At 44.7% G+C, this 27,742-nt stretch overlaps 1 protein-coding gene across 1 annotated transcript in view; it reads right to left on the bottom strand.

The window, feature by feature from the left end:
* Positions 1–10,183: 10,183 nt before the first annotated feature.
* Positions 10,184–27,742, bottom strand: part of COL21A1 (collagen type XXI alpha 1 chain) — a 1,372,657-nt gene continuing 1,355,098 nt past the window's right edge. The window contains exon 30 of the mRNA XM_069606149.1: positions 10,184–10,702. Coding sequence (XP_069462250.1) covers positions 10,515–10,702 — 188 coding nt within the window. The 3' untranslated portion in view covers positions 10,184–10,514. The remainder of the gene's footprint in view (positions 10,703–27,742) is intronic.

Here is a 27,742-nt window from a genome sequence, read left to right on the forward strand (position 1 = left end):
TTCGCCTGCTTGTTCTGTCCGTATTCTTGGATTTGGCTGTTGGAATATATAGGCATGGGATCTTGTAAGTTCTGCAAGGTACATATGAAACTCCTCCCCCAAGATTTTAGAAGAAGAGTTACCATCCGAAATTGCACGTGCCGGAGAGATAGGCACATGCATTCACCGAACAGGGACAATTTCATGAGGAGTGAGGTGATGGCCTCCTCCAGGCAACTTACGCAAAGCAAAGAGAGCAAGAGGTAAGCAGTGCAAACATGTCTTACCAGGCGTCAGTGTTGACTTAGCCAGGAGGACTTTGAGTAAGCCATCCATTCTCTTAGCCACACTGTTGGCCTGTGGGTGTTAAATGGTACGTAGCTTGTGCCGTATTTCCACAAGGGCTGTTATTTCCCCAATCAAATAATTTGCAAAATCCTGACCATTGTCAGAGCGAATTTCATCTGGTATCCCCCACCTCGGAAATACCTCCCTCACCAAAATGTTTGCCACTCAGCAGGCGCCATTATGGGCACAGAGACCAGCCTCAAGCCAGCTTGAAAATGGACATATAACAGTAAGCATGTATCTATAAGAGGTACTTCTGTCTTGCATAGAAACAGAGTCTATATGCAAGTGCTGGAACGGACCTTCCAGTCGCAGTACTGTTCCTTGTACCACTCTCAAAGTGTGGTCAAATAAAAACTTTTGACAAACTATACAATTGTTCACAAATTCAGACACACACATTAATTTAAATTTGGCAGGAATCAATCCTCACTTATCCCTACAGCCACATTCTCTTTCTTTCAATATGTGGGCAGGATAGTGAAGCTGTTCCAGGGCCACATTCAACAACTTTCTTGGCATTACCACCTTGCAGGTGCTGCCTTGCCAGCCAACAAATCAAATTTGTTGTAGAAAGAGAGCACCCTCTTTTGTTGCAAAGTTCTTTTTCATAATTCAGTGTTTCTGCCTGTGATTCTATTATCTGCACTAAAAGTGTCAAATTGAAGCCCACTGGGAGTGCATTTTGTTGTTTAGTTGTTTTCATTGATGCTGTATGTGGTATTTTCTCCTTCCCGGCAGCGACCAGAAAACGTGTCCCTTCTGACAAATATGCTGCTTCTTTAGCAGCTCTGTCTGCTTGTTCGTTATCCAAGTAAATAAAATGTTGCCCCCTGTATGGGCTTTGCACTTCATTATTGACAATTCTACTGGGAGTGGTAGTTTTTCCAATAATTTACTCAAAAGTGCTGCATGTTGTACCTGTGTGCCATCACTTCTCCAGCACCCCCACCTTTCCCATCTTGCTAGTCCTAATTGTACTGTAGATGTGACTTATGCAGAATCTGAAAAGATGTTTACTGCATGTCCTTCTTACATGTTTAGTGGCTCAATTAAGGCCACCAATTCTGCCACTTGTGCGGAGTAGTGTACTGGCAGTCGTGCTTGTGAGAAAACTGTGAATTCCCCTTCCTTGTGTATTACATGTTTGTGTCCTATTACTGCTGAACCAGAATGCCTCTGTCCCGAATATGGGTCGATACTTGAAGACCCACCAATAAATATCATGCTCCCCTAACTTACTTATTCTTTTACCAGGGGGTTCCCTTTGTTCCTGTCCATGCACGCCACACAATCATGTGTATAATGTCCCTCCTCTGCTGGTTTTGCAATGAATTCTGCTGGGTTTACTGTCCTGCATCTTAAAATTTCTGTTGACGGGTTTGTCAGTAGTTTTTCATAACACGATGAATTGTCAAAGTTGATTTGGACCTTTATAGTACTGCAAACAATGCATGTTCCACGTAAAGAAAATTCTGGGCATCCCATTATTAATGTTGATGCCTTCTCAATTGTGAATGCAGCTGCAGCATGTACCTACTCACAGGGAAAGAGTCGCTGCATCACTGGGTCTAGTGACCCACAGTAACATGCCAGTGGCTTATGTCCCTGTCCCTTCTTTTCTGCCAGTATGGCTGTTATTACTTTACCGTTTGAATGAGAAAAATGAAACTTCTCTTTGTAATTGGGTGTGGTCAATACTGGTGCATGTGCCAGCCCATTTTTCAGCTAGTTAAAATGCTCATTCATCTCAGCTGTCAATTTTATGTTTCTTGTTTTATGTATTGCTTCAACCTTTTCTGGTATTTTTTATCTCCCATCTGCTGATAAAATCTGCCCCAAGTAAATGACTTCTTTTTGACAATACTGCAATTTGTCTTGGTTCACTTTGTACCCCTTGTCAGCCAGCATCGTTAGTAGTGTCACTGAGTCCTCCCTGCACTCATCTTCTGTTGTGCTACACACTAAAAGGTCATCCACGTATTGTATTATTGTACATGCTACTTACAAATTGATCAAATCCATTTGTATTACTTTGTCAAATATGCTGGGTCCATCAAAGTACCACTGGGGCATTCTCGTGTGTTTAAATCTGGTCCCTCAATACGCAGTGAGATACCTGGAGTCTGGGTGCAGGGCAATGGAGAAGAAAGCCTCTGCTGGGAGGATGCAGAAAATTGTTGCAGGATTTGGAACTAGTGGAAATTCTGCTTTGATGGCATGGTTAAGAGGTCAGAGATCCTGTATCAATCGCCATGTCCCACACTTTGATTTTATTAATCAGATAGATCTCCGTATTGCATGGTGCTGTAGATTCCTGTATGAAACCTGGCTGCCGTAAGGCATGCAGTGTCTCATATATATATATCCTCATCTGTTTCTCGTAGAAGGGGGTATTCCTTCCGGCAGCAGTGCTACTTCCTTTGTCTTAATGGCCACTGCTCCCGCCCCCTTAAACATTCCCACATTATGGTGTCCTTTGGTCAATAGATTCTTTGGAACTTTTTCCGAATCCTCCTGCATGTACTTTGTCTCTTTTTTCACCAATTGCGATTGTGGCATCTGGGGCACTGCTCTTTCATTTATCTGTACTGGACAGGGTATGCTCAACTGAAACATTATCTCTCCCACCTCTTCGTCTTTTGTAGCGAAAAACTCTGTATCTGTTACTCCTGTCAGTGTTAGCGTGGGATCGATACACTATATTGATCGCCACTACATGTTATCGTTGTCCATAGCAACCAGTATAATCATATCTTTTCTCACTACTACTTCCTCTAACTATAGCAGTGTGTGTGTGTGTGCCTGCTGTGATAGTTGAAGGGCACCGTGGTCTAAATACACATTTTCTGGGCTGATTCTTGTCCCTGTGTTGGTGAGACATGTGTCTGTATAGGTTGCAATTGTATCTGTTGCATCTGTTGCTGCAGTTTTATTTGCATCTGCTGAGGTTGTGTGGATGTCTCCATATATTGCTGCTCTGGCTGCCCTCCTCCTAGCTATCCTGTTTGTTGAATGAGTCGGCATGTTCCGGCATAATGAGCAAAATGTTCACAGACAAAACAATGCCCTCCAAACCAGACCCCCATGCCCCTATATCCAAATCTACATCCCCTTGGATAATATGCTTTTCCTGTCTGATATTGTCCCTTGTACTGGTTTACTCCTCCTGCATATGCAAATCTAGACTGCTGTTGCACATATGCTCCCCATTGTGGGTTATATGGTGCTTGTGTATGTACCCCTTGCTGTGCTACCACTGTTACTGGAAGCCCCCCACCCCTTGTTGAGCAGATGAAACTCTAACTGGTCCCGTGAGCACTGCCCGATCCATGCTTATTTTGACCAGTTTCTTCTGCACACGTTTATTTTCAGCTTGTACCGCGTTGTCTACTGCCTCCTTGTCTTTTTCTGTTTTCTTTTACAATAGTGTATAATAATCATCTGTATCTAGGGCCATCCTTTTGCTTCTATCCCTACTAACTTTTCCTGGGAACCCTGCACATCTGTGGGGAGCCACATCACTAGAATGTGATAGAATAAAGGTATTTTATCATCCCATGATTGTTTATTCTCATATATCTACATTTCTTGTATTGATCGTATGCATTCTGCAGGGTCCTCATCTGGCCTTATTTTACATGCTAGTATTGATACCATATCTGACGTATCTGGATACAACTCTCTCAGAGCTTTTCACACGTGAGCTCCGTCAATGTTAAAAGGTGCCCCATCATGCATGTTGGTGCTTAATTTTACCCCTGTATAACCTGCTTGCTGCCAAATTTTGTCACTTTGTTCCCGTACCAAAACTGCCAATAAAAGTATAAAGTCCCCTATGGCCAGTGGGATCCCTGCTGTCTTCTTATCAAATACATCTATCCACTTGCTGGTCCCTGCCATTAGTGAAGGTAAACTGTAGACCAAATTATCCCTGTCCATCGTCTGACAGGGTACGTAATGTACTTCCACTTTTGCCTTCTGTAGAAGGGGCAACTGAGTTTGTGCTCTGGGCTTAACCCCCCATTGCAGTCTTTTTGCTACGGCCATCCTTGCTTTCCTACTACGAAGCCCAGTTTCCCAGTTCCCTATTTGTTCCTCTCTTTCCTCTTCTTCTCCTTCTTTTCTTCTCCTTATTCTACATACACTTGTTAAATCGCAAGGGTCGAATTTGTATCGCTACTATCATTGTCACTGCTGTCCTCCCATTCTGATGCAGTATTATTACCTTCTGTCGTGTCTGGCTCATCCTCTTCCAGATCCTGTCCCCAGTCATCAATTTTAAATTGTATACATCCTGCTGTCCATTTATGCTGCTTCTCTACCTTTCCCTGTTCCTTCCCTTTTTTCTCTATCTCCCTCTCCATTACCTTTTCCGCTTCTCTAAACATTGGGCCTCATTACGAGGCTGGCGGCTGCGGAATGAACGGTGCCGGTAAGGGACCGGCACTGTTAATTCCGGGCCACCACATAGCGAGGTCTGCAGCGGGTCCCGCTCTGGACGCCTGGCCAGGCCAGACATGCAGAGTGGGACCCGCTAGCAGTCCAGAATGCTAACAATGGGCCCGTCATTAACGGGCCCGTTGTTAGCATCCTCCCCATTCCCATTGAGCCCTGTAGGGGCTCAATGGGAATGGGGACGTACCAGGGCCGGGTCCCGTGAAAGGGAATGTCCCGGTAAGTGCCCTTTTGCGGGACCCGGACCCAAGTTTGGGGTTAGCCATGCCGCTAAAAACAGCATGGCTACCTCCAAACTTGTAATGAGGCCCATTGAGTCCAGTTGCTGCCATGTGATTTCCTTAATGTCTGCTAAATATTTCTTATTCCCTTTCGCTGTCTTATCCTTCGAATGAGGTTCTAGCTCTGTCTTATGTTTCTTTGCCTTTTCCCTGTCTGGAGAGGCCCGTCTAGGATTTGTATATCCTGCAGCTGACTTTAACAATTGAAACAATCGATAGAGAGGGGGTTGAGCACTAGCTTTCTCCACTTCCCCTTCTCCCTTCTTTTTCTCTACTTTACTTTCTTCATAACATTTCCAGAGATGTAAAATGTCCTGTCTCTTTTTAAGTTTTGCACCTTTATATGTTGCTGACAGATAGAGGACCCCCCTTGATTTTTTGCATAATTTAAGTAACTTTGGGTCTCACCCTAAGTTACTAGGGGAATCCAGATGTGGACCCCTTGCTCACTATTGTTAGAGAGGCACAGCTCCACTCTACTGATGAGATCCAACCAGACCGAAACACGTGTCTGGGGATGCTGTTGGTACGCTTGTTCAGAGGAGAATTACCTAGCATTTCGGTGCTGGACGGCCCCAAAGCAGGACAAAGACTGATATGTTTTCGATATTTCTCCTTTGTGAAAGATAGTGAGCTAAAGATTCAGGTTAAAGCTCTAGTAACTGGAATAATGTTCAGGAGAGGGACTCCCAGGACCAACCTTGTTTTTTTGCTAACAGATATAAATACATACTGTCAATCATATCCTTTTGAAATGATCCCTCTTTTTCGGACATTCCTGATAATATTTTCCCAGTGTGTCATTCATCCACTGAAAGTGATAGTTTATTATTTTATCATGATATTGGGGCAATTCTTTACACATCTGATGGAGGGTTGAGTCCATATGATAGGATGACATTATTCCACCCTTTTCCTAATATTTATAGAATTCTGCCCCCTTTCTATTCTTGACCCCTCTCAAAACACATTTACCCCCGTCCTCACTCACACTCACTCACTCTTATACTTCCAAATGTACTTGTTTACTCTATTTCATTCACACTGGCCTTCTCCTCAGGCCCTGAGTTTTCACACCACATACAAATAATGGCCCTCTCCAGAGGCCTATCACCTTAACAACTATGCCCTATCTTAAGGTGCCTAGGGTTTGTTTACTCCTCCCTCTGTTCAACCATGCCCACTGCACGTGCAACACATCTCCTCCGATTTTTGCATAGTAGTTCGGCTCTGGTCCTTCTGTGATTTCTACAGCCACAATAAACATAAAACACAATAAATTCACAGTATCACAACAAACTACTACTTTTTCAACAAAACACTGATGCATATGCCTTTTCTCCTTCTCTTCACAACTTCAAGACTCATTAACCCGTAAATAGAAAATGATGCAACTATACCAATTGCCTGCACTATCCGTAACTCTTGACTAACAAGTTCCGCCACTTACTACTCAACCATCTGCTATAACGAGATGTGCCACCGCCCACTCACTTGCTATCTGGTAAGTGGACATGCCCCTAAAACAAAAGCTTTTATAATCGTACACACTAATTAGCATCAAAACACATTGCAACATTAGGATAGTCCTCCATGTGGACATAATTGATGGAGCTACAGCAATCCCCTATAATGGGACACACACTATTCTGAAATTATTTGGTCCTGCAAACCTTGACAGACCACCCTCGACCTTCTTTGTGATGTCCCAGTCCAACCCCTATTTCCCACATCACAGTGCCAAAACATTGAGGTATTTGAGATGCCCAGCAGATTTTAATACATCTGCCTCCGGTCCTTTACATCTGTTTCTCATGGGAATACAACCAAGAATGACACTGCAAAATCCTTGAACCATTGACAAGTTGCTGTTTTAATGTTGTATTTTAGGAACTCTTTGAACTTTTCCCAGTATAAGAATCACAAAGGGGCAATTTGAAACTACCATGGGACATTTTGAAACCATCAGTAGACGGGTTTTCTAAACTAATATGCTGAATTATAAAATTATTGAGCATTCACTGCGTCTTCACGGCACCCATGAGCTTCGCTTCCTGACCTCGAAAGTATCAAACGCTGTTCCATTTTTACTGTATGATCATGGGAACGTGTAGTTTGCAATGTGCTGCCAGCCTCTGCGGCTACTAAGCAAATTAATAGCAACGTGAATTTGTTTCTAGTGAAAAGCATGCTCTGAGGCCTGTTTACAGTGCCTCAGTCTACTTTTAAGCCCCAAATACTTACCTGTAACCCAACTTTATCGCCTATATGTTATTTGCTTGAAACACAATTATTTAGGGCATTTTCCAGCCTAATTCATAGAACTGTGTGGCTATCAACAAAACCCCCTCCCCTTTTAATGGGAAAATCCTTTAGTTTATACGTTTGTGCCTTTTTACTGTGCTGCATTTGGATTTTTACCACAAAGTTATGCATGGCCACAGTGTTGTCTGTCAGAATCAGGACATGTTTGCTCCATGCAGCTAAGATTCAGGGACTGCAAGATAGCTTGTAGTTTCAGTAGATTAATGTGCTTCCTAGCTTCATAAGGTCAACATTCCACTCACCTTCAGATCGACCAGGGAAGCAAGCAGATATTTCAGGTTGTTGTTTGCGACAACTTTCAATTAAGGCCAAGGTAGCCAGAAAGGCTCTCCCCTTAGAAAATGTTCTCCCTAGATCCACCAAAGGAAATGTGCCACTTTCTTTAAGAACTGAAAAAGGTCAGTCATGACACCCTGAAATAAGACCATTGACAGGGAAGGAGAAACTGGAGCAATCTCATTCACAATTGGGCCTAAGTCACCATGAAGATGGAGGGTGCCATGAGACCCAGAAGACACAAAAAGGCAGAGGCTGGGTGTCCGATTCTGAGATTGGAAGATGTGAACCATCTGTCAGATGGTCACCATACAGACCCGGGAGGAAAGGCCCTAACTGAGCATGTGTCCATTATAGCTTCTATGAAGTTGATCAACTGGGAGGGTGTGGCATGGTCTTCATAAATATAAGGTAGAAGCTCAGACTGTACAGCATATGACAATTGTGGCACCAGATCTGGCAATCAGGTTAAAAAATACTAGAGAATTTTCTGAAAGCTTGAATCTTTCGCAGACAGAAAATGTGATTCTATCACACATTGGGCTACTATGATCCTTAAATGTGATCTCTGAATTTAGAAAGAACCATATTTTGGCAATTAATCTAAATAGACTAAATTATGTTTTTATAGGTTCTAAAAAACAAAAGGACCCTATGGTCAAGGTAGAGAGCCAAAGTATATGGGATGATCTACATTTGACTGTAGATTTGAGGAACAGAATGATTACATTTCTCTAAAAATGCCACTCCATCAATAGGACACCAGGGGGGGGGGGTTCTGAGCAGCAAGAATAAAACAGTGAAATGTTCTGCCACATATCAAAGCGCCTTTGCAATATATTTGATCCATTGCCAAATCAAGTCATGTTATATAGGTGAGACAACAAGGACTGTAATGGATTTATTAGAGCAAGTAGTTAGCAAGACATATTTCTGCTAATCATGGCAATGTACCCTAGTCGGATGTAGCATCCTTGAACTGATTCCAGTGAAAACTTAATCTGAATTAATTCAATAGTGGATGGTGGGGTTACTAAAGGGGCTGTGTGCCACCACTAGCAGGGTGATGCTGGTCCCATGGGTGACATGTGGAAACTCCATCGGCTATGCCACAATGCCACATGTGGGAGGCAGGGGCTCATCACATTGTTCTCTTACAATTCCTGCCCCTTAAAGGGAATCAATGAGGGGCACTCCTGCAGAGCCGGCAGTGGCTGAACCCTTGGCTTCACTCACATGGGTGCAGATATCATATCCAAATCCACAGAGTGAAAAAGAGGGAACCTTGACCAGTGAACCAGCCACCTGACAAGGTCTCCACCCAAATAGACATAAGACCTGTAAGGCTAGGTGAGTCCTCCCCATGGGCCAGGGCAAGGTGTGGTAAACATAGAGGGAACTGGAAATGGTGGGGCAGTATGCAGCCCTAAAACCTGCATCAAAACGGAAAGCCACTGCCAGTAACAGTGCCCTTCAAAAACTTTCCAAAACAATTTCATATGCAGATACACCTGAATCCCCTAGACCAAAGAGAGGCTGGGTGGTTGGGTTAAGGGGCAATATATGGAAGAACCTGTGATGGGGGGTTTTGATAGTATGGGAAGGAGCTAATTTGGAGATAGCCAGAGAAGAGTGTACAAGATACAGGAGGAAGTGACAGGAGACCAGAGTAGAGACCGTGGGGGTTGGGAGCAGGAACACACAGAAGGCTGGTAAGGAAGAGAGAGGAGGTCAGAGGAGAGGTACAAGGGACTGAGGAGAGAAATAATCAGAAAGTCCCTTGGGCCTGAGGAGGCAATGACCAGGAGAATAGAGCGAGAGAGAGAGAGACATCCTGGAGGCGGGGAAGAAAAAGAGCCAGGTTTCCGGGAAGAGAAAGACCCAGGAAGCTGATCATAGAGAGGCCCATGAGTCTGGGGAGAGGAAGACTCAAGAGCCGGCAAGAGAAAGACATAAATGCATGGAGAGTGAGAACCCCAGCATGCTGGCAAAAGAGGCTGCAAAGACACACCCACAGTGTTTGGGAGAAAGAGAGGGATCGCAAGTGCCTGGAAAGACAGACCCAGGAGGCTGGTGAAAGTGAGACCTGGAGGCTGGAAAGAAGGGTCACTTTACTAAAACTGTGACTTGCATGCAGCGAACCTCCAATGTTAGCAGTCATGTGCTGTTTGGTGACACAGCATGACATTTTAAACTTCTGAAAAGTGGAGTGCAAAAGTAAAGCGTAAAAACCAGCAAAGCAACATTGATATAAAATTTGCACAGCAGAAACTTCAATTACTATTCAGGGTCCTTCTCACCTTAAAATGTTCCGGAGTGGTAAAAAAAAGCTGTTAATGATTGATGCCTTGCTTTTACACCTTAGCTCTTTGTAAAATGCCCTCCAAAGTATGTGCATTATTTGGCAAGTTACCCCTGTGCCGCCCACTTAGGTTTGGTAATCTGCATCCTTTTTGATCATTCCATGATGGACCACTATTTGCTAATGCCTTAAATGATGTGAAATCATAACGTCAAATGTTATAAGTGATACCCTTTATTATTTAAACAATCAGAAACACATTGCAATATAAGCCAAACATTGTACATTTATCCATATGAAATGTTAAGTATTTACCGTTACCACCACAAAATACTGTACAGTATAAAACAGTTCATTTTACTCCAAAAAACACTCAAAGGCGCAGTATCGCCAATGGCAGTTTGTATCACTGATTTCTGACTTTGGATGCAATGAGAGGTATTGTTGTTTCGTCCGAATCGAATCATGTTGGCAAGCTTCCTGAGAGATAAAAGACTTGAATGACATATGCACCATTGCTACCCGCTCAGCTGCAGCTTACAGAGTTAATAGTTTGGTCCTTTTCTGAACGGATCTCTCCCAACAATGGCACTAAAACATGATGACGCATCACATACTCCAGGCTGTCCAGGTGGGCCTGGCTTTCCCGGGTTTCCTGTATCCCCTGGTCTACCAGGAACTCCAGGTTCTCCGGCTCTCCCTTCTTTACTTTCTCCAGGTGGGCCTGCAGGACCTATGGAATGATTGAACAGCAATGTCAATGTTATATTTACAGCATCGGAAAACATCTCTAATTTCTGTTAGGTAAGTTGCTGTTTTACAACACTATTTATTTATTTATTTATTTGTTATGAAATTCATATAGCGCACCCAACCCGAGGGCATCTGGGCACTGTACTTACAGGGTTACTCATACATCGTTAAAGAGTTGCGAAGTGGCATATTTACACCATTGGTTTTTCAAGGATACAGAGTTAAGTATTTACAATGTATTACAGGTGTCAATGAGCAGATAATAAAGGCAGTATAGCACAGCTATGGTTATAATGTATCATGGATGGCATTTGAAGAGGAAAAATCGAGATAAAACTCCTGCCCCCCTCACCCCAGGCACATCAACAGAAAGAAAAGCAGGAAGAGTAATGAGCGCACTCATCATTTTGCACCAGGCCCCAGGGTGCCCATGGGTGACAAATATGCTAAAAGACACCCATTTCACCAACACTGCACCCTACATGCTACATTGGCTTCAATGCAGCAGTAGCGCCATGTAGATTCTACAAAACACAAGAATTCCTGTTTAAAGGCTTGCAGATGCCCACATGAATTAACCCCATTGAAAAACAAATCATTGAGCCACCCAACAGCACTATAACTCATCAATTCATGCATTATCGAATAGCAGAGTGTAAGCCATGACTGGCTTTGGAAAATCACAGTAAAATACACTTGTCTCTTCAGCGTTCGTGCGAGACACTGGAATGCATCTTGGAGGCCCAGCTCCGCCAGGGTCGTCTCTAACCAGATACATTATTTCTTTGCAACAAGATGACATTCCTTCGTTCTGAACGACAGTGAACAGAGCGCAGACAGCTTCAATAATTCTTATTAAATACAGCTAATTCAACAAGGCAAGCTCAGGCAGTGGTGATTCACACATAGTTATGACGCACAGGAGAAAGTTACTTTTTCAAGCTGGGAGCAGAGTTGTCTTAGGCTTGGAGACATCAGCTCTGGCCAATCACCGCTGAGGGCCCAGGGGCAAAAAGCCTGCTCAGTTAAAACTAATGGAAACAAATTCACAATGCAACAATTTTAGAATTAGGTAATGGGGAAGAACAGCCAAGCCAGCCCCCTGACAATGGAGGTCCAATGATTAGTGTTTCTATAAGGGAAGGGAACTATATTGACCAATCACTCAGCAGCCAATCTCAGGATGAGATAGGATTCTGGGAGCTGGCCCAATTTTGTGATGTCAGCCTGCATTGTGTTACAAAGCTGGCTTGCAAGCCAGTTTCTCTGAGAAGGTGCTCGGATTTCTTTCCCTGCAAAAATCCTTGTGTGTTTGTTTGCTGCCCAGAAATAAAACACAGTTTGGAACATGCTGCTTACTTGGAACTCTGCTGCATTTCTTTGGGCAAAAGGGGGGGTGTTGGGGCCTCCAATACCCTGGGACCCCCAGAATCCCTGGTGGGAGTCCCACTTCTCCACAACAAGTTGGTGCCCTCTGTGAGGCAGATTGCTCACTGTAAAGCCCTTGGTGGATGCGCACTGCCTGCACAAGCCCTGCTTTGAACTGCAATCCCTGCCGCCGACCCAAGGAAGCTGTGGGACCCTCGCCTGTACCTGAAGACCACCGGAAGTACCGGGTAAAGGCATCGGGGGCCACTTGGAAATACCCTGCTTAAGGGCAGGTGAGATCCCTACAGAAGAAGGGGTCCGGTGAAGCACCTTGATGGGGGGTCCGGTAGCAGAGCAACATAGGAAATGTAAGTACAAGTTCAAGCAACCAGCAACATGAGCTTTGAGGAGAGGGTGTGATTGTGTCAACAAAAAACAATGGGCAAATGTTTTAAGTATTAGGAAGTATTGTTGATCAGTATGTTGTAGAAATGTTAAATTATATTGTCTGGATAGGGACTGGAGCTTTTGTGTGTAGAGAGTGTTCGTTCTTCGAGGTAAGAGGTTCTGGTGAACAACCAAGACTATAGACTTGACAGACTTGGGCTGTAGAAGTATATAAATAGAGGTATAGCTGTGAATTGGGTGTTTTAGTCTGGATGATGGTATTCCCGTAGTGATTGGTTAGTTTGAGCTATCGTAGATTGCAGAAGGTATTTGACTGGTTAAGTCTCCCAGAGAGAGGCATATCATTTGTGAGGCAATGCAACAGGTGCAGTTTAAAACACACACAAGAGAATAACGAAATTACTCCACCCTTGTGGGTGGGAAGACAGCTGTGGGGGGAGGTATTGTAAATAGGGTGGCGGGTGATTGTACATTGTCGCAACATTTGGTGTATCAGTGGTGATCGGCACGTGAGTTGTAGTAGGGAGCTGAGCGGAGGTAGTCCCTTTTTGTGTTGACAAACCTATTGGGTGGGGCAACGAGTCCCCACGTGTTGAACGGCGTGCCGTACTGATTGGTTTGGATGGCGTCCACATGTACGGGGGTGTGGTATTCCTATGAGTCAGCATTGTAGTTCGATGAGTAGATGAGGATTACTATTAATTGAGTGTTTTAACTAGGTGAATAGATGACAGATTCCTGCAGGAGATAGCTAGAGTCTGCCTCACATTGCGGAAGATAGTTGGCTGGTTAAGTTCCTCCAGCGAGGGAGCGTTTCACACGTCAGGCACCGCGGCAGGTGCAGAGCAACTATAGAAAGAGAATTGGGTAATGACGTCTACTCCACTCCAGGTGAAGTGGGAAGAAAGCGGAGGGGATTGTATGGTTTTATTTTGAGATCTTTGTGGGGTTGTGGGGGATTGGAAGCAATGGGTTATTGTTCTGTGTATGCGCATTTGTCTGTTCATTTGGACTGTGTTTTAGTTTGGTGACGTCACCTTTAGATTGATGCATTGGACACAGAGTTTTGATGGTGAGGGGCTAGTGGTGTGGATTTGGAGAGGCAGAAGAGGTGAGCCAGAGGCAGTGTGCACATGGCACATGCGCAAGATTGTGGGGGTGTGCCGGAGAAGGCAATGGTTTGGTGAAGATGGGCTGCACTCGGAGTGCACTGGCCAAGAAGGCTCATAGAAATTTAAGAAAAAAAGGGAAAAAAAGAGAAATGTTACATTATTTTCTAACTTTTTCTCCCTGGACAGTGGATTATTGAAATTCTCAACTTGAGGTGAGGTAAAAGCATAATGCATTTAGGGGTAGCAGAGAAATTACTCCCCTTCAACTGTTATGTAGGACACAGCCTCAATGCCAAGATAAGTTAGTAAAACATAGTGTACACTGGTTTAAAAAAGTACTGAAGACAAATAAATAAGACCATGGCCGCCCACAGGCGGCCTCTCCAGAGGCGTGCAGCAATTGCTACTGACACACATACACAGCACTTACATGGGAAAGAGGCTGAAAAAGCGACTGGCTACAGTTGAACTGTGGCGCATGAAGGAAAGGAAAGCGGGGAGGCATCAGCAGATGCTGAACCAGCACGAGCAGAGGGAAGACGGGGTCTCGCCCTTCTGCACCTCTGGGAGTGTAATATTTGATGACACAGATGGTAAGCAAGGAATGCATTCCATGGGAGAACTGAAAGCAGCAGAAGGACATTTAAACACCACATACAAACCATCAGAAGACACTAAAGAGAACAAACAGGAAGGTGCAGGACAACCCACTAGCAGCACAGGAGCGAGCGAGGGAGGGCTGCAGTGCATGAAAGCAGAGTTGAATGCACAGGTACAGAGGAATGGATAGCAGCACAAGTATTTTTCAAAATTAAAGGGAAGACAATGGGGAAGGTGGAAGGAGTGACCAAAGCAATAGAGAGTGGGGAGAAGGAGCGCAAAAAGCTTGACTGGGCAGAGCAAATGGAGGGAGAAGCGAGAAGGGAGAGGGACTGGATAATGAAAGTGCAGTGCAAGGAGAGGAACAGGAAGAGAGAGCGGAAGAACTGGAAAGGGAAGAAAGGGAGTTTATGGGAAAGGAGCATGGAGAAGGGATAGATGGCAAGGGAATGGGCACAAAAGCAGGAGGTGAGTGGGTTGCACTGGAATGGGAAAGGAAATGATGGGAGGAGGAGAGAAGGAATGAACAAGACAGCACAGCCAAACATGATAGAGGCTCAGTAGAGGGTGGTGCAGCATGCATGGGGTTATGGAAGGGAGACAGCAAGTATAGCGTGGTAGAAAATGCCTGTGTGTATTGTAGATTGTGGCAAGAGAAGACGGTTAAACAAATGGCAGAGGCAGAGAAAGGCAATTGAGGCCAAGTTGATCAAAAGAAATTCTCAAAGTATGCAATTGAAGGGGCAGTTAAATCCAGCCCCAACACACACGCACCAGCACCACGATAGCAGTATCGACAACCACTATAATACGCACCGCCCATGTGGAGAGGATACATGGGGCAGGAAAGGCTCCAGCAAGGGTTCAAAGAAGGAGGGGACTCAAAAAAAGGGCCAAGTTTTGGACCACAGATGCACCACAATCGGGGGGGATTTCAGGGCAATGGACAGCAGGGATCACAGAATGCAGGAAACCTTAAAGGGGGTGTTTCAGGAGAGGGGAGGGAGTCACTACAGTGCTGGATCTGCGGGCATTTAGGACGTGTTTCAAGAATCTGTCATTTTGGGGGAGCAAAGCAAAATAGGGGGGATAAGGGACAACAATTGTATGCAGGGGCGCAGGGAAATTATTATGCGCAAGGCCAGCAGCAAGGACAGCTACAGGGATAATTTCAGCAGACACCACAAGCATCAACACAGACACTGTCACCACTACAGGTACAGACACAGACACAACAAATGACAGCACCACTACCCCAGGACTTACAAGCATCACAACCCAGGGGGACTGCACAGCAGTCAGCACACATTCAGAACACTGACACAATAGCAACAGTACCGGTTAGATTACTGGGAGGGGTCATCTTGGTGAGGGACAACCCTTTAACAGAGAATGGATTGTCATTATATGCTTAATAGGACAGCCCCCAGACAAACTTGATGTGTCTCACTCTGCCACACACATTCACGCACACTCGATCCTGCGCAGGACAATTGCATAGGGGTGGTGATAGGTAACAAAATATTTTCCTTTCTGGGTGAGAGTGGGCAACTAGGTCATGCATCAGGGAAGGGACAGTTGTGACATCATGAGCAAACTGGATATGACCATTTTACTAACAGACAAAGCCATAACTTGTTTAACACCAGACATACACATGCTGAAAGTAAGGAAGATTGTTTAGGCATATTGGGGTTGCACGGTACAGAGGGGGGTGCCTAAGGATAGTGCATTGCACGAGAGTAAATTCAGCTACAAAGGAGGGAAAGTGGTGTTTGTCGGTGTCGGAAGCTCTCCCTGCTGAAATACGGACATTATACCTTTAATTGCCTGGAGGCAGTGTTTCTGCGACAGGAAGAACCTTCATCTGCACTTCCTCCAGCGAAAGCGAAGCAAAAGTGGAGGGCAAATGGTGTTTGTCGGTGTCGAAATCTCTCCCTGCTGAAATACAGACATTATACCTTTAATTGCCTGGAGGCGGTGTTTCTGCGACAGGAAGAACCTTCATCTGCACTTCCTCCAATGAAAGCGAAGCGAAAGTGGAGGGCAAGTGGTGTTTGTCGGTGTCGGAATCTCTCCCTGCTGAAATACGGACATTATACCTTTAATTGCCTGGAGGCGGTGTTTCTGCGACAGGAAGAACCTTCATCTGCACTTCCTCCAGCGAAAGCGAAGCGAAAGTGGAGGGCAAGTGGTGTTTGTCGGTGTTCGGCGGCGTTTGAAGGCACACTAGAGGCATCGTATAGCAGCCCCGCTAAACTGACACTGTTACCGCATGCACAAACACTGAGTGAGCGAGCACAATTTCGGGATTCCGGTAAGCCACTGCCTGTAAACGTTGACTGCCTTCTGTAACAAACTTGCTACACTTATTCCATCCTGACTCTCCTTCCCTAATTTTGTCATTCTTCATCACATGAGAGTAGCATAGGCAACACTGTGCGGGGCACCCAATTAGGATGACTGACCCCTGCAGTGTGTCTTCTACTCTGGCCCCGTTCAGCATTCTGCACGAGCGAAAGTGCATATAACCACGTGGGGGCTGTGGGTCAGTCCTTTGACCCACGCGGCTTTATTAGGCCTTGCTGAACGACGAAGCTCTCACTAAGAAAGCTTCCAGAAAGATCTCTTGAAACATAGCGACTTAACCGAGTGGGGACTGCGGGTAATTCTTTGACCCACTCAGCCCCGCCCAGATCTTGCACTGATTCAACTTTGAAGAATAATAGCCAAGTGGCCGTATTGAGACTGTGGCAGCTTCATCCGATACCGCGGCATTGCTCTAAACCAGTAATCTGAGCTCTTTTGGATCAATTATCACCTGAAAAGGTGAGCTCATTATTTTTGCATGGTCTCTTGAGACTGCCTCGACAAAGACAGGCCAATCAGCCTGATCAAAAAGATACACCTTAAAGACCAGTGTGCTCACAAAGGGAACAAGCTAAGACAACAGAAAGGATGCAACATATCCCACCTATGGGTCCACAAACTAGGCACCGGACTCAGATATAGAATCTAGTGGATATAATGCATCAACAAGATAAGAGAGATAGCTCATCAGCAATGTCCTTGCCAACAATGACCCTTGCATTACTAACTGTCCCAAAAGGCCAAACCTCATCTATAAAGGCCCCACAAATTAATTGTATGCAGGGGCCACTGGCCATTGAAGCCATTCTACAGAATGTCGACCTATTCGGCAAAGTTGATATTCCAACCACCCTCAATAGCATGAATGCGGCTACAATTGAACACTTAGATCCATCTATGGGCACTGTGCTAACGGTATACGGACACACATAGTCCAGACTGAATTAGATGCAATGAACTTTAATACATAACCCAAAGACCGTTCAATGAAAAAAGGCAATATTCACCAAGCAATAGTACTGCTACCTTCCGACCACTTCCTTAGCCAAACTGAATGCCCACCTGTTACATATCTCTCATACGAGATCCATCAGGGAAGACTTGTTTGTGCTTCTCCGATTGTGGAGGTCCACACGTCAACAGCATATCCGGCAATAGATGGTGCAGGCCAAGGGACAGGACAGAAAGAGCAAACAAAGGCTGCTAAACTACAATGGAAATCTCTCCATGAACAACGCTCCAATACAGAAGTACAACACAAACTCTCATGTTTCGTCTCAAATCAACGTCTACAGATAATCTTGTTGGATCTGGAACTACAAAAGACTAAAAAGGAAGCACTAAGTAATCACATTGACTCCAGACCCAGGCCCCATGACCATCTTTCCCCTAATCCGAGTAAACGACAGGATTATCACACAACAAGTACGCTACTTTCTGATGGCCTTGGTACTGGTCCTTTAACATCTAATCCAGTACCCATACCTAAACAACCTATTCTACAAGACAGAAATCACGCAGACCACTCAGCGAGAACTAGTCTGCAGAAATCTGTCGCTACGACAATAGTGGATCTTCAGAACATGCTCATTGCAGTATGCACTCAAGCGCTATTTCCATATATGAAGCTCCAAGAAGCCCAAGCTGAAGTAGCTAAAGATCAAGTAACAATTCTTGCCTCTATATTTTCTAAACAAAAAATATATGAAGCTTTGATGCTTAATTTGGAAACCCGGCTACAAGTAGAAGCTGAAGCGAGCTTAACGTGGCAACAATGCCTAGCTCGTAAGGACAGGGCAGAAAAACACACCTTACAGATGCCCTTATTGACCTCATGCGAGTGAATATGTCTAAATCTACGGGACCTCAGTGTCATCATCAGCTTCAGCAAAACTCAGATGCACACACTATTGGCCAGCCCCCTCATACAGTCTCTATGGCACTTCCTTTGAACAAACACGATAACTCAAACTCCCCAGCTGTAATTATAACTCGGAATGAAAAAGTGGTACATATAGACCTCACTACGGACAACATCTTGCCTCAACAATTGCAAAAACTCTGCAACACAGAGACCTTGCTAAAAAAGATCTCCCCTCGCAAGATAATGCGTCAATAATTACAGACCCTCGAAAGCATACAGACACTGAACAACTTCTTCCAGAGACTAAAGATACATACAGTATTTTTAACTCTAATCGACAACAACCACCCAAATTATCTAACCAAAGACATCAAAAGAAAAAACAGCAAAAGGGATCTAGAGCCTTCCTTAGGAATTTAACAATCCCTTTGGCCCACAAGACTATACCATTCAGTAAACAAGTGACAAAGAAATATCGACCCAAAGATACCACAAGCATCAAATCGAAAATCCAAGAAGATGAAATAGATGCAGCAACACTGGATCTTTTGATAAACCTTTCTACATACTCAAATCAAGAGGAGAACATAAGCAACCATGAGGACAAACAATTGAATGAATCCTCTCAAATAATAATAGACTGTTATGAACAAACTTGTTCTGAAATCTACTCGACAGCTTCTTTCATTGAGACCTCTACTGAAGCTGCTGCGCTTCTTGAAGATCTGAACTCTAGAATAAATCTAGATGGCTCAGCAATATCGGATACATCCTTAAATGACATCACGTTATCCCAATGAGAACTGGTCTCCTTGAAACTCCCACAATTTATAGACCCACGAAAGTCCCACACACAAAATAGACTAAAGTTGGAAAGAGTGAGTGGAGATGATGGAACATTGATCCTCAACCGAACAAACCTGCTTCGGCTCCTACACGCTATACCCGGTTTAAGCTCAATAACAACAAAGGATATTGAATTGGTTGAATTCACCAACCCAGATAAACTGGACTCAATATGGATTGACTGCTGCACTAATAAGAACTTACGAATTATTACAACTCAAATAGACGCCTTCCAAGATCTGGGATTCTATCTTAGAACAATTGAATCAAAAGAAGATACGCAATATGCCTCACACAACACCACCAAAAATGCACATAGAGAAATATCCATGCCTTCACAACTCAAGTCATCAGGCAGTTCATTATCTCCGAACAGCTCATACAATCAGAGAAATCAAACCTACTCTTCTGTTATCGGAGAAGATAGACAAGAGTTCTTAGATCATCAGACTGATCGCCATCCGATCAGGAGAGAAATGAACAACCCCACCAGACATTTTGATACAAGCTATCATAATTAGCATTAGCAACCAAGTGGTACTGCCCTTCCTTTGTTAACTGTATGTTCATGGAACACGAGAGGCCATCAACATCTTTATGGGCTTAATAGACCAGAATTCATAACTGCAGATGTGATATGTCTCCAAGAAACAGGGCTCCTCCAAAAACCGGTGTGTGACGGCTTTTATACATACATGCTATAGCTATTTCCAATCAAAAAGGATATCCTTCTGCAGGCCTATTGACTTTAATTAGGATGGACTTGCAGCTGCAAGAAGTCAAACATGAAATTATTAACCCTTGGACTCAGATAACAATCCTGCTACAGGAGCCATATTCTAAGACCACTGATTCCACTGATCACTCATCCAACCAGAACCAATATCTAGGTGTGTTCAACGCATATTGGAACCCCCAAAACATTGCAGATGAAATCTTCATAGATCATTTTCTTACTATAATGGATGAAGCATCGCTTAACTATCCTGGTATTGACTTCATAATTTGTGGGGATTTGAACATACATCTGTTCTCCAAATCGGGTCAAGAGCTTGACGAATATAATTTAGAACATCGTGCACGAAGATGGTCCAAAGAGATGCTTTACCGAAACATGACGCACCTTGATGTGATCGATCAAAAAACCAAACTTCCAACCATAACATGGTCACGAGAGCATAGCAGCGGGATCATCGACTACATATATCGATCAAGTCTGTACAGTCGCCCATACAATGTGCTGAAAACATCTACGTCGAAGATAGCGACCAATACATTTTACTAAGAGCCTGGCCGACAACAAGATACAGCTCGACCCACTTAGAGCTTCCCGAGCTAGAAACAAACAATGCAAATACTCGGCTGAAGTTAACAAAAACACAAATTAAACAAATGCCTGAAATTTTTCATTCCACAAAAATGAAAGATGAAAAGAAATTAAATTATGAATGGATATTGCATAATTTACAACAGAAAACCAGCAATAGGAAAATGATCCCGGCACAGGACCATAAGCATGCTTACCACCCCACAATAGCTGTAATGAAGAAAGAGTTAAGGCAATTGATAAAATAAATCAAAAAAAGGACCTTATACAAGACAGAAAGCTCAAATCAAAAAAGCCAAACAAAAATTCAAAAACTGTTTGAAAAATACCAAGATGATCTTGGAACAACATGATGCAGAGACCATGCTGCAAGCCCTAGGACCGGGCAACACCTGAGACTTATGGAAGCTTCTAAAATATCCAAAACAGCAAGGGGATAATCTGATCTCTGAAGTTTCCTAAGCGAATTGGAAACTACATTTTCAACACCTATATCAACATGCCCTAATGAAAATGGAGAAGATTCAGTTTCCTATGATGGCAAATGGTCACTGGACCTCAGTCGACAATGCTGAAGCAATCAACAAGCTAAATGTATCAAGAGCCCCAGGGCCGGACGGCCTCACCAACTGCATCATCAAAAAAGACCCAGAGATATGGGCCACACTATTTTCACAAATCTTGGACCTGATAAATAAAACAAAATGTATACCTCGCTCCTGGCAGAGAGCTGTACTGATACCAATTTACAAACAAGGTCCGTCTGAGGAGCCCTCAAATTATCGACCTATTGCCCTTTTGGATCCGTTGGGCAAACATTTTGCAAATCTATTATTACAGCAACTCAACAAATGGGCAGCCGGAGCGAACAGACATGCTACAAGACAGACAGGTTTCACAAAGTACCTTGGCACAACAACTAACCCGTTTATCTTGACTTTGATAAAACATGAATCATTCAGCTCTAAAACCCAGACGTATGCTGCATTCATTGATCTTCATTTGGCTTTTGACAAAATCAATAGAAACATGTTATGGGCCAAATGAACGAATGGGGATGCCCACATAACATTATAGAACCAATAAAACTACTCTTTAATACCCTATGCTTTGAGTGCCTTGAGAAAATTGATTGCAACAGAAACACCTACAGCAAAGCATGCCACCGATGTATCCCAAAGTGTTCCAAACATGAAGAAGATTGCAAGGAAAAACAGCAACATTTAGATGGCTGTCCAAAGAGACATTCCCTTATCAAAGAAGATTACATCAAGACACTACCGATGATGAACAACTACTGACAGCTCATTGAAGAACAACAGTATGTAACAGAGGGGCCACAGACAGAACAAACAAAGACTATAACACCGAAGGAACTGACATGCCCATGGACAAGAGTAGAGGAGAGAGGAGGAGAAAAATGGTTGCTGGGAAAGACAACAGATATTGATCCATGGGCACGTATACGCTAATAATGGCTGTGAAGATGGAAACTGTAGGAAGCGGAGCACTGACCATCGCAATGCTTCAGTGACCAAACTGCAAGGGAAATAAAAATAATAATACAAATTGATAAGTGGCTAACGGAGTGGAACAGGAGTGCAAAGATGGTGACTTGGGAGGAGAATGAAAAAAGAACTATGCAAATAAATAGTGTGAAGGCACCAGCCTTATGTTACAAGCACAACAGTGAAAAGAAGTGGACGAAAAAGTTGGATGCAAGAAGGTTAAGATCAGTAGGGAGATAAGAACAGGAACAGCAGTGCCTATGGACTACTATTGAGCATATGGATCTAAAGCTCAAGAGAAACTGCCACTGAATTGGAGAGGAGACTTTCCATTGGTGCACATCAGCATGCCCTTGATGGTGTTGCTCAAGGAAGACATAAGGCCAGACGACTTCCCCTAGATGGAAACCAACAGAAGGAAGTAGAGATGACTGAACAAAGCACCAAAAGCCCAAACAAAGGAAGAAGATAAACAGACTGAGGAGTGTACAGAGGGGGGAACTACTTCTTGAGCAAAACAAGAAGCAACATTGGATGAAGTACTAGCACACAGCATACTGTTCAGCAGAAAAAACACATGTGAACACGGAAAGACAAGAACTGGCTAGAGTTTCCATGGTCATGGATGCCATCGTGACTGGCTGGTGGATTGAAGATGATCACTGAAGCACTAGTACTGAGCGCAGCATCACTGTGCAAGATCACGATACATTGCAAGATGTGAGAGAACAGCAGAAGAAGCGATCGGAATGCAAATACTGATCGATGTGAGCATAGGAGGAGCAATAAAAGACATGCTGAAAGGAAGAGCCGGACTAAGGGAAAATTTAGCAGTGTGCGACCTGGTTCCATCAGTAATAAAGGTGGACAATCCCTGTGATCTGAGGAAGTATGAAGGGAAGTGAGTGTGGTGGAACACGGAAGGAGAATACTCCTACATGTACTGGTCATCGACAATCATGTGAACAATTATGGACACCTCAGAGAATTGACAAAGATATGCCAACCGGAAGAAAATGAATGTTGCTTGGTGGTGTGGTTGACAAGTCAACCAGAGTGGCGACTGAAGAGGAAAAATCGAGATCAAACACCTGCCCCCCTCGCCCCAGGCACATCAACAGAAAGAAAAGCAGGAAGAGTAATGAGCGCACTAATAATTTTGCACCAGGCCCCAGTGTGCCCATGGGTGAAAAATATGCTGATAGACACCCATTTCATCAACACTGCAACCTACAAGCTACATTAGCCTCAATGCAGCAGTACCACCATGCAGAATCTACAAAACACAAGAATTCCTGTTTAAAGGCTTGCAGATGCCCACATGAATTAACCCCATTGAAAAACAAATCATTGAGCCACCCAACAGCACTATAACTCATCAATTCATGCATTATCGAATAGCAGAGTGTAAACCATGACTGGCTTTGGAAAATCACAGTAAAATACACTTGTCTCTTCAGCATTCATGGGAGACACTGGAATGCATCTTGGAGGCCCAGCTCAGCCAAGGTCGTCTCTAACCAGATAAAATTCTTTCTTTACAACAAGATGAAATTCCTTCGTTCTGAAGGACAGTGAACAGAGCACAGACAGCTTCAATAATTCTCATTAAATACAGCTAATTCAACAAGGCAAGCTCAGGCAGTGGTGATTCACACATAGTTATGACACACAGGAGAAAGTTACTATTTCGAGCTGGGAGCAGAGTTGTCTTAGGCTTGGAGACGTCAGCTCTGGCCAATCACCACTGAGGGCCCAGGGGCGAAAAGCCTGCTCAGCTAAAACTAATGGGAACAAATTCACAATGCAACAATTTTAGAATTAGGTAATGGGGAAGAACAGCCAAGCCAGCCCCCTGACAATGGAGGTCCAATGATCAGGGTTTCTATAAGGGAACTATATGTGACCAATCACTCAGCAGCCAATCTCAAGATGAGTTAGGTTTCTGGGAGCTGGCCCAATTTTGTGATGTCAGCCTGCAATGTGTTACAAAGCTGGCTTGCAAGCCAGTCTCTCTGAGACGGTGCTCAGATTTCTGTCCCTGCACGAATCCCTGTGTGTCTGTTTGTTGCCCAGAAATAAAACACAGTTTGGAACATGCTGCTTGCTTGGAACTCTGCTGCATTTCTTTAGGCAAAATGGGAGGTGTTGGGGCCTCCCATAACACGGGACCCCCCGAAGCCCTGATGGGGGTCCAACCTCTCCCCAACACGTTGTTCAGAGGAGTATTTTGGAGCCTGTGCAGTGGCCTATGTCAGGTTCAGCTAGTACGTAACTTGCACAGTGAGCTGGCGGGTTGCTATGGAGGACTTAGTGGCGACTTTCCTGCAACTATGCCCATTTAAATATGATGGAATGCATATTTTGACAACAACTATCACTCTCTGCCAACATCCAATGCACAGGGTTATTTTGCATTTTCAGAATGTTCTCCCTGCAAACAAATGCCTACTCTCAATAAACAGATAGTTAGTTATCTATGACAGTTCTTCTCCAAGTGGTGATACTAAAGTAGATTTTGTCCAAAATGTATAGCATGCCTGATATGAAAAGTGTAACAGAAACCTACATCTGCCTGGGGCAGTGTTGAGCAAACTGTTGTTCCTTAGGTGTTCTCGTTCCTCATGTCCTGTAGGAACTTTGGCTTTGTGCATGTCCCATTTGGCATCATGCGCAGTGCATGGTGGTGGCCAAGTGCTCATTGCTTCAGGAAGCATAATGGTCAATGTTTTGTTACTTATTAATGTAACTTAAAAATCTTTTATGAATATTTTCTCACTGATTTTCAATTTCTTTTTTATGGTAAACGTATGTTATAATCAGAATGTTTAGAATGCCGTCAATAACTGACTGGGATCTGAACATTCTGGGCCTCATTACACGGAATGCGGTAAGGGTTTACCGGTACCGGTAAGGGTACCGGTACCGGTAAACCCTTACCGCCTTACTACGAGGTCCCTTTGCGGGACCCGACCTCAACGGCTGGTTTTAGCAGCCGTTAAGGAACGGATCCGCAAAGGGACCTTGGTGCTAATTACGGTACCGCAATTTGCAGTACCGTAATTAGCTCCTTCCCCATGGCTAATAGCGCCATGGTTAAAGTATACCGTGTAATGAGGCCCTCTGTCTTCAAAAGCAAATAGGGAAAAAACAATGCAATTTCCAGGCAATGATTCTTTCACCAAGACACTTACCTGTTTAACAGTACATTTTGTTTGCTGCAGAATCCTATTTAACACACCGAAGAGAAAGCTGAACTTTGGAAAAATGCGTTCACTTTCTTATAGAAAAAATGTTTACTTACACACGAAACCTAATGAATGCTCATGTTAAATTATATCCAGTTTAACCAAGTTTCCAATTAAAATTGTACAATTATGAAGGCGCTTTGCTTTTAAAAAATGACATAATAAAACCACATTCAATTTACCAACTCAGTTTGTTAAACTAGTTGCTTAACTCACTATTATTGCAACATTTTTTACCACCACAACTTAAAAACATGTATTGTTATCACCACAATGTGTTAATAGCCCTTAGACCTGGGAGGGGTTATTACCATTGTCACACTAAAGAACATCATGTATTGAAACCCTCGTCATGAACTTATCACAATATACACTCACTGTGGACGAGAAAGAGCTACTAGAAAAAGGTCTTTCATTTGTCCCAACAGCAGACCATGACCCGTTTCAAGTATGCATCGAAATAGCCCAACTAATAAGGAAAATAAGACTAAAACAGTTCTTTGGCTTGTTAGTCACCACAGGAGAAAAATGTGCAACCAATCTCTGAGGTAAATCCACTTTTTACCCTGCACCAAATGGCATAACACCTGAATCCATCACTTTTGAGCGAGCCTTGATAAAGAAACTCGAGGAACTTGAAACAGAGGAAACGCCAGGCTATAAGAATTTTTCAATTCATAGAATTCAGCGCAGAAGTAGCGCACACGGGGAGTGCAGAGAGGGAGCGTGCGCCAGCGTGCACCAGCCTAGTGCTCCAAACAGCATTCTGGCGCACCGCGTATTCATGGATTCCCCAAGCCATTTGCAGCCATGGTGCACCGAACATCCAACAGCGCCAGTTACGCCCCTTGTGCAAGAAAAAGCCATAGAAGTCCCAAAATATGTCGCAAAGGGCCGCGCTAACCCTGGCCATGAAATCGCGTGAAAATCTGACTTGCGTACCCCGGAATACACGTACCCCATTCCCGCCAGCAAAATCGCGAGGATAGCTCACTCGCATACACCCAAATTTGCTAACCAGTGTGGTAAGGAGCCACATGCACCCCCTGCAGACAGCCCACACCACTGGGCCCCCCTTACAACCCTGAATATGCCCCGCAGCCAGCCCATCACCCCTGACCATGCCCTGCAGGCAGCCCACACCACTGGGCCCCCCTTACAACCCTGAATATGCCCCGCAGCCAGCCTATCACCCCTGACCATGCCCCGCAGGCAGCCCACACCACAGGGGCGCCCTTACACCTCTGACCATGCCCCGCAGGCAGCCCACACCACAGGGGACCACCCTACACCCCTGGGCATGCCCTGCAGGCAGCCCACACCACAGGGCCCCCCTACACCTCTGAACATGCCCCGCATCCAAAAACAAAGGAAACCTATCAAAAATCTAATCAAAAACAGAACTATATACAAAAAGGAGGAGCAAAGTCTGTGGACTCCAAATCATGAATTAAACGGAAGGAAACCTATGCCTAAATAACTATGTACCAAGGTGGTGGGCTAGTCCGACAGCTCACTTCTTGATGTTCCGTGCCAGGGCATTATCGAACTCCACGTCGATGTCCCGGAGGCGGGCCTGTTCCTTGGCCTTGAGGGCTCGCAGGGATGTTGCCATGGTCACCTCCAAGTCCTGGCGAGTTGACACGAGGCTCTCAGCCTGCCTCAAAGCCTGGTGCATGGAGTTCTCCGCCCTGACCATCGTGGGCTGTGCCCTCTCTGCCCCCCGCAGCTCTGCATCAGTTTGCTGGTCCAATTGCTGCCACACTGAAGGCACTTCCAGTCCTGGGTCCTCCTGCCTGTCGGCCGATGCCTGCCCCCGGTATGTTGTTGGCCCCGAGTGATGACGCCTCCCACGCCGAGCCTGCTGCTGCCTCAGTGTCAAATTCCTCTGCCACCATGACGGCCTCCGGGCTAATGGAATCCCCTGGCACCGTTATGCACGTGCCCTACTTGATGATGCTTGCACATCCTCCATTTGCTGGGGTCCAGTTGGTGGCGTGAATACACGTGCTGGACCCCTGACTCCCTACTGTGTCATGAATGTGCTCTCCACCAGCCTGGCTGCGGGCTCTCGGGCAGCTCCACAGGGGGCCCAGGTGATACATGGGTGTGAAGATGGCACGGAGGACGACTGGCGCATAGGGAGTGCAGTTGAGGAGGGGGTCGCAAGAGCATCCAGCACACGGATGATCCCTGCGCCAGTGACCTGTCCTAGCAAGTCGAGGTGGCCAAGCAGGTATTCGAAATGACGTGCACTGTCCTGCCTAGAACCATGCAGGTCATCCCGAATACCATGCGTGCGCAATGCCACACCAACTAGGACAGGCTGCACATGGTCACACATTGCCACGTCCGCAGGGAGAGGGTGG

The sequence above is a fragment of the Ambystoma mexicanum genome, chromosome 4p (assembly GCF_040938575.1).
Source record: "Ambystoma mexicanum isolate Mex_15411 chromosome 4p, UKY_AmexF1_1, whole genome shotgun sequence".
Classification (NCBI taxonomy): domain Eukaryota; kingdom Metazoa; phylum Chordata; class Amphibia; order Caudata; family Ambystomatidae; genus Ambystoma; species Ambystoma mexicanum.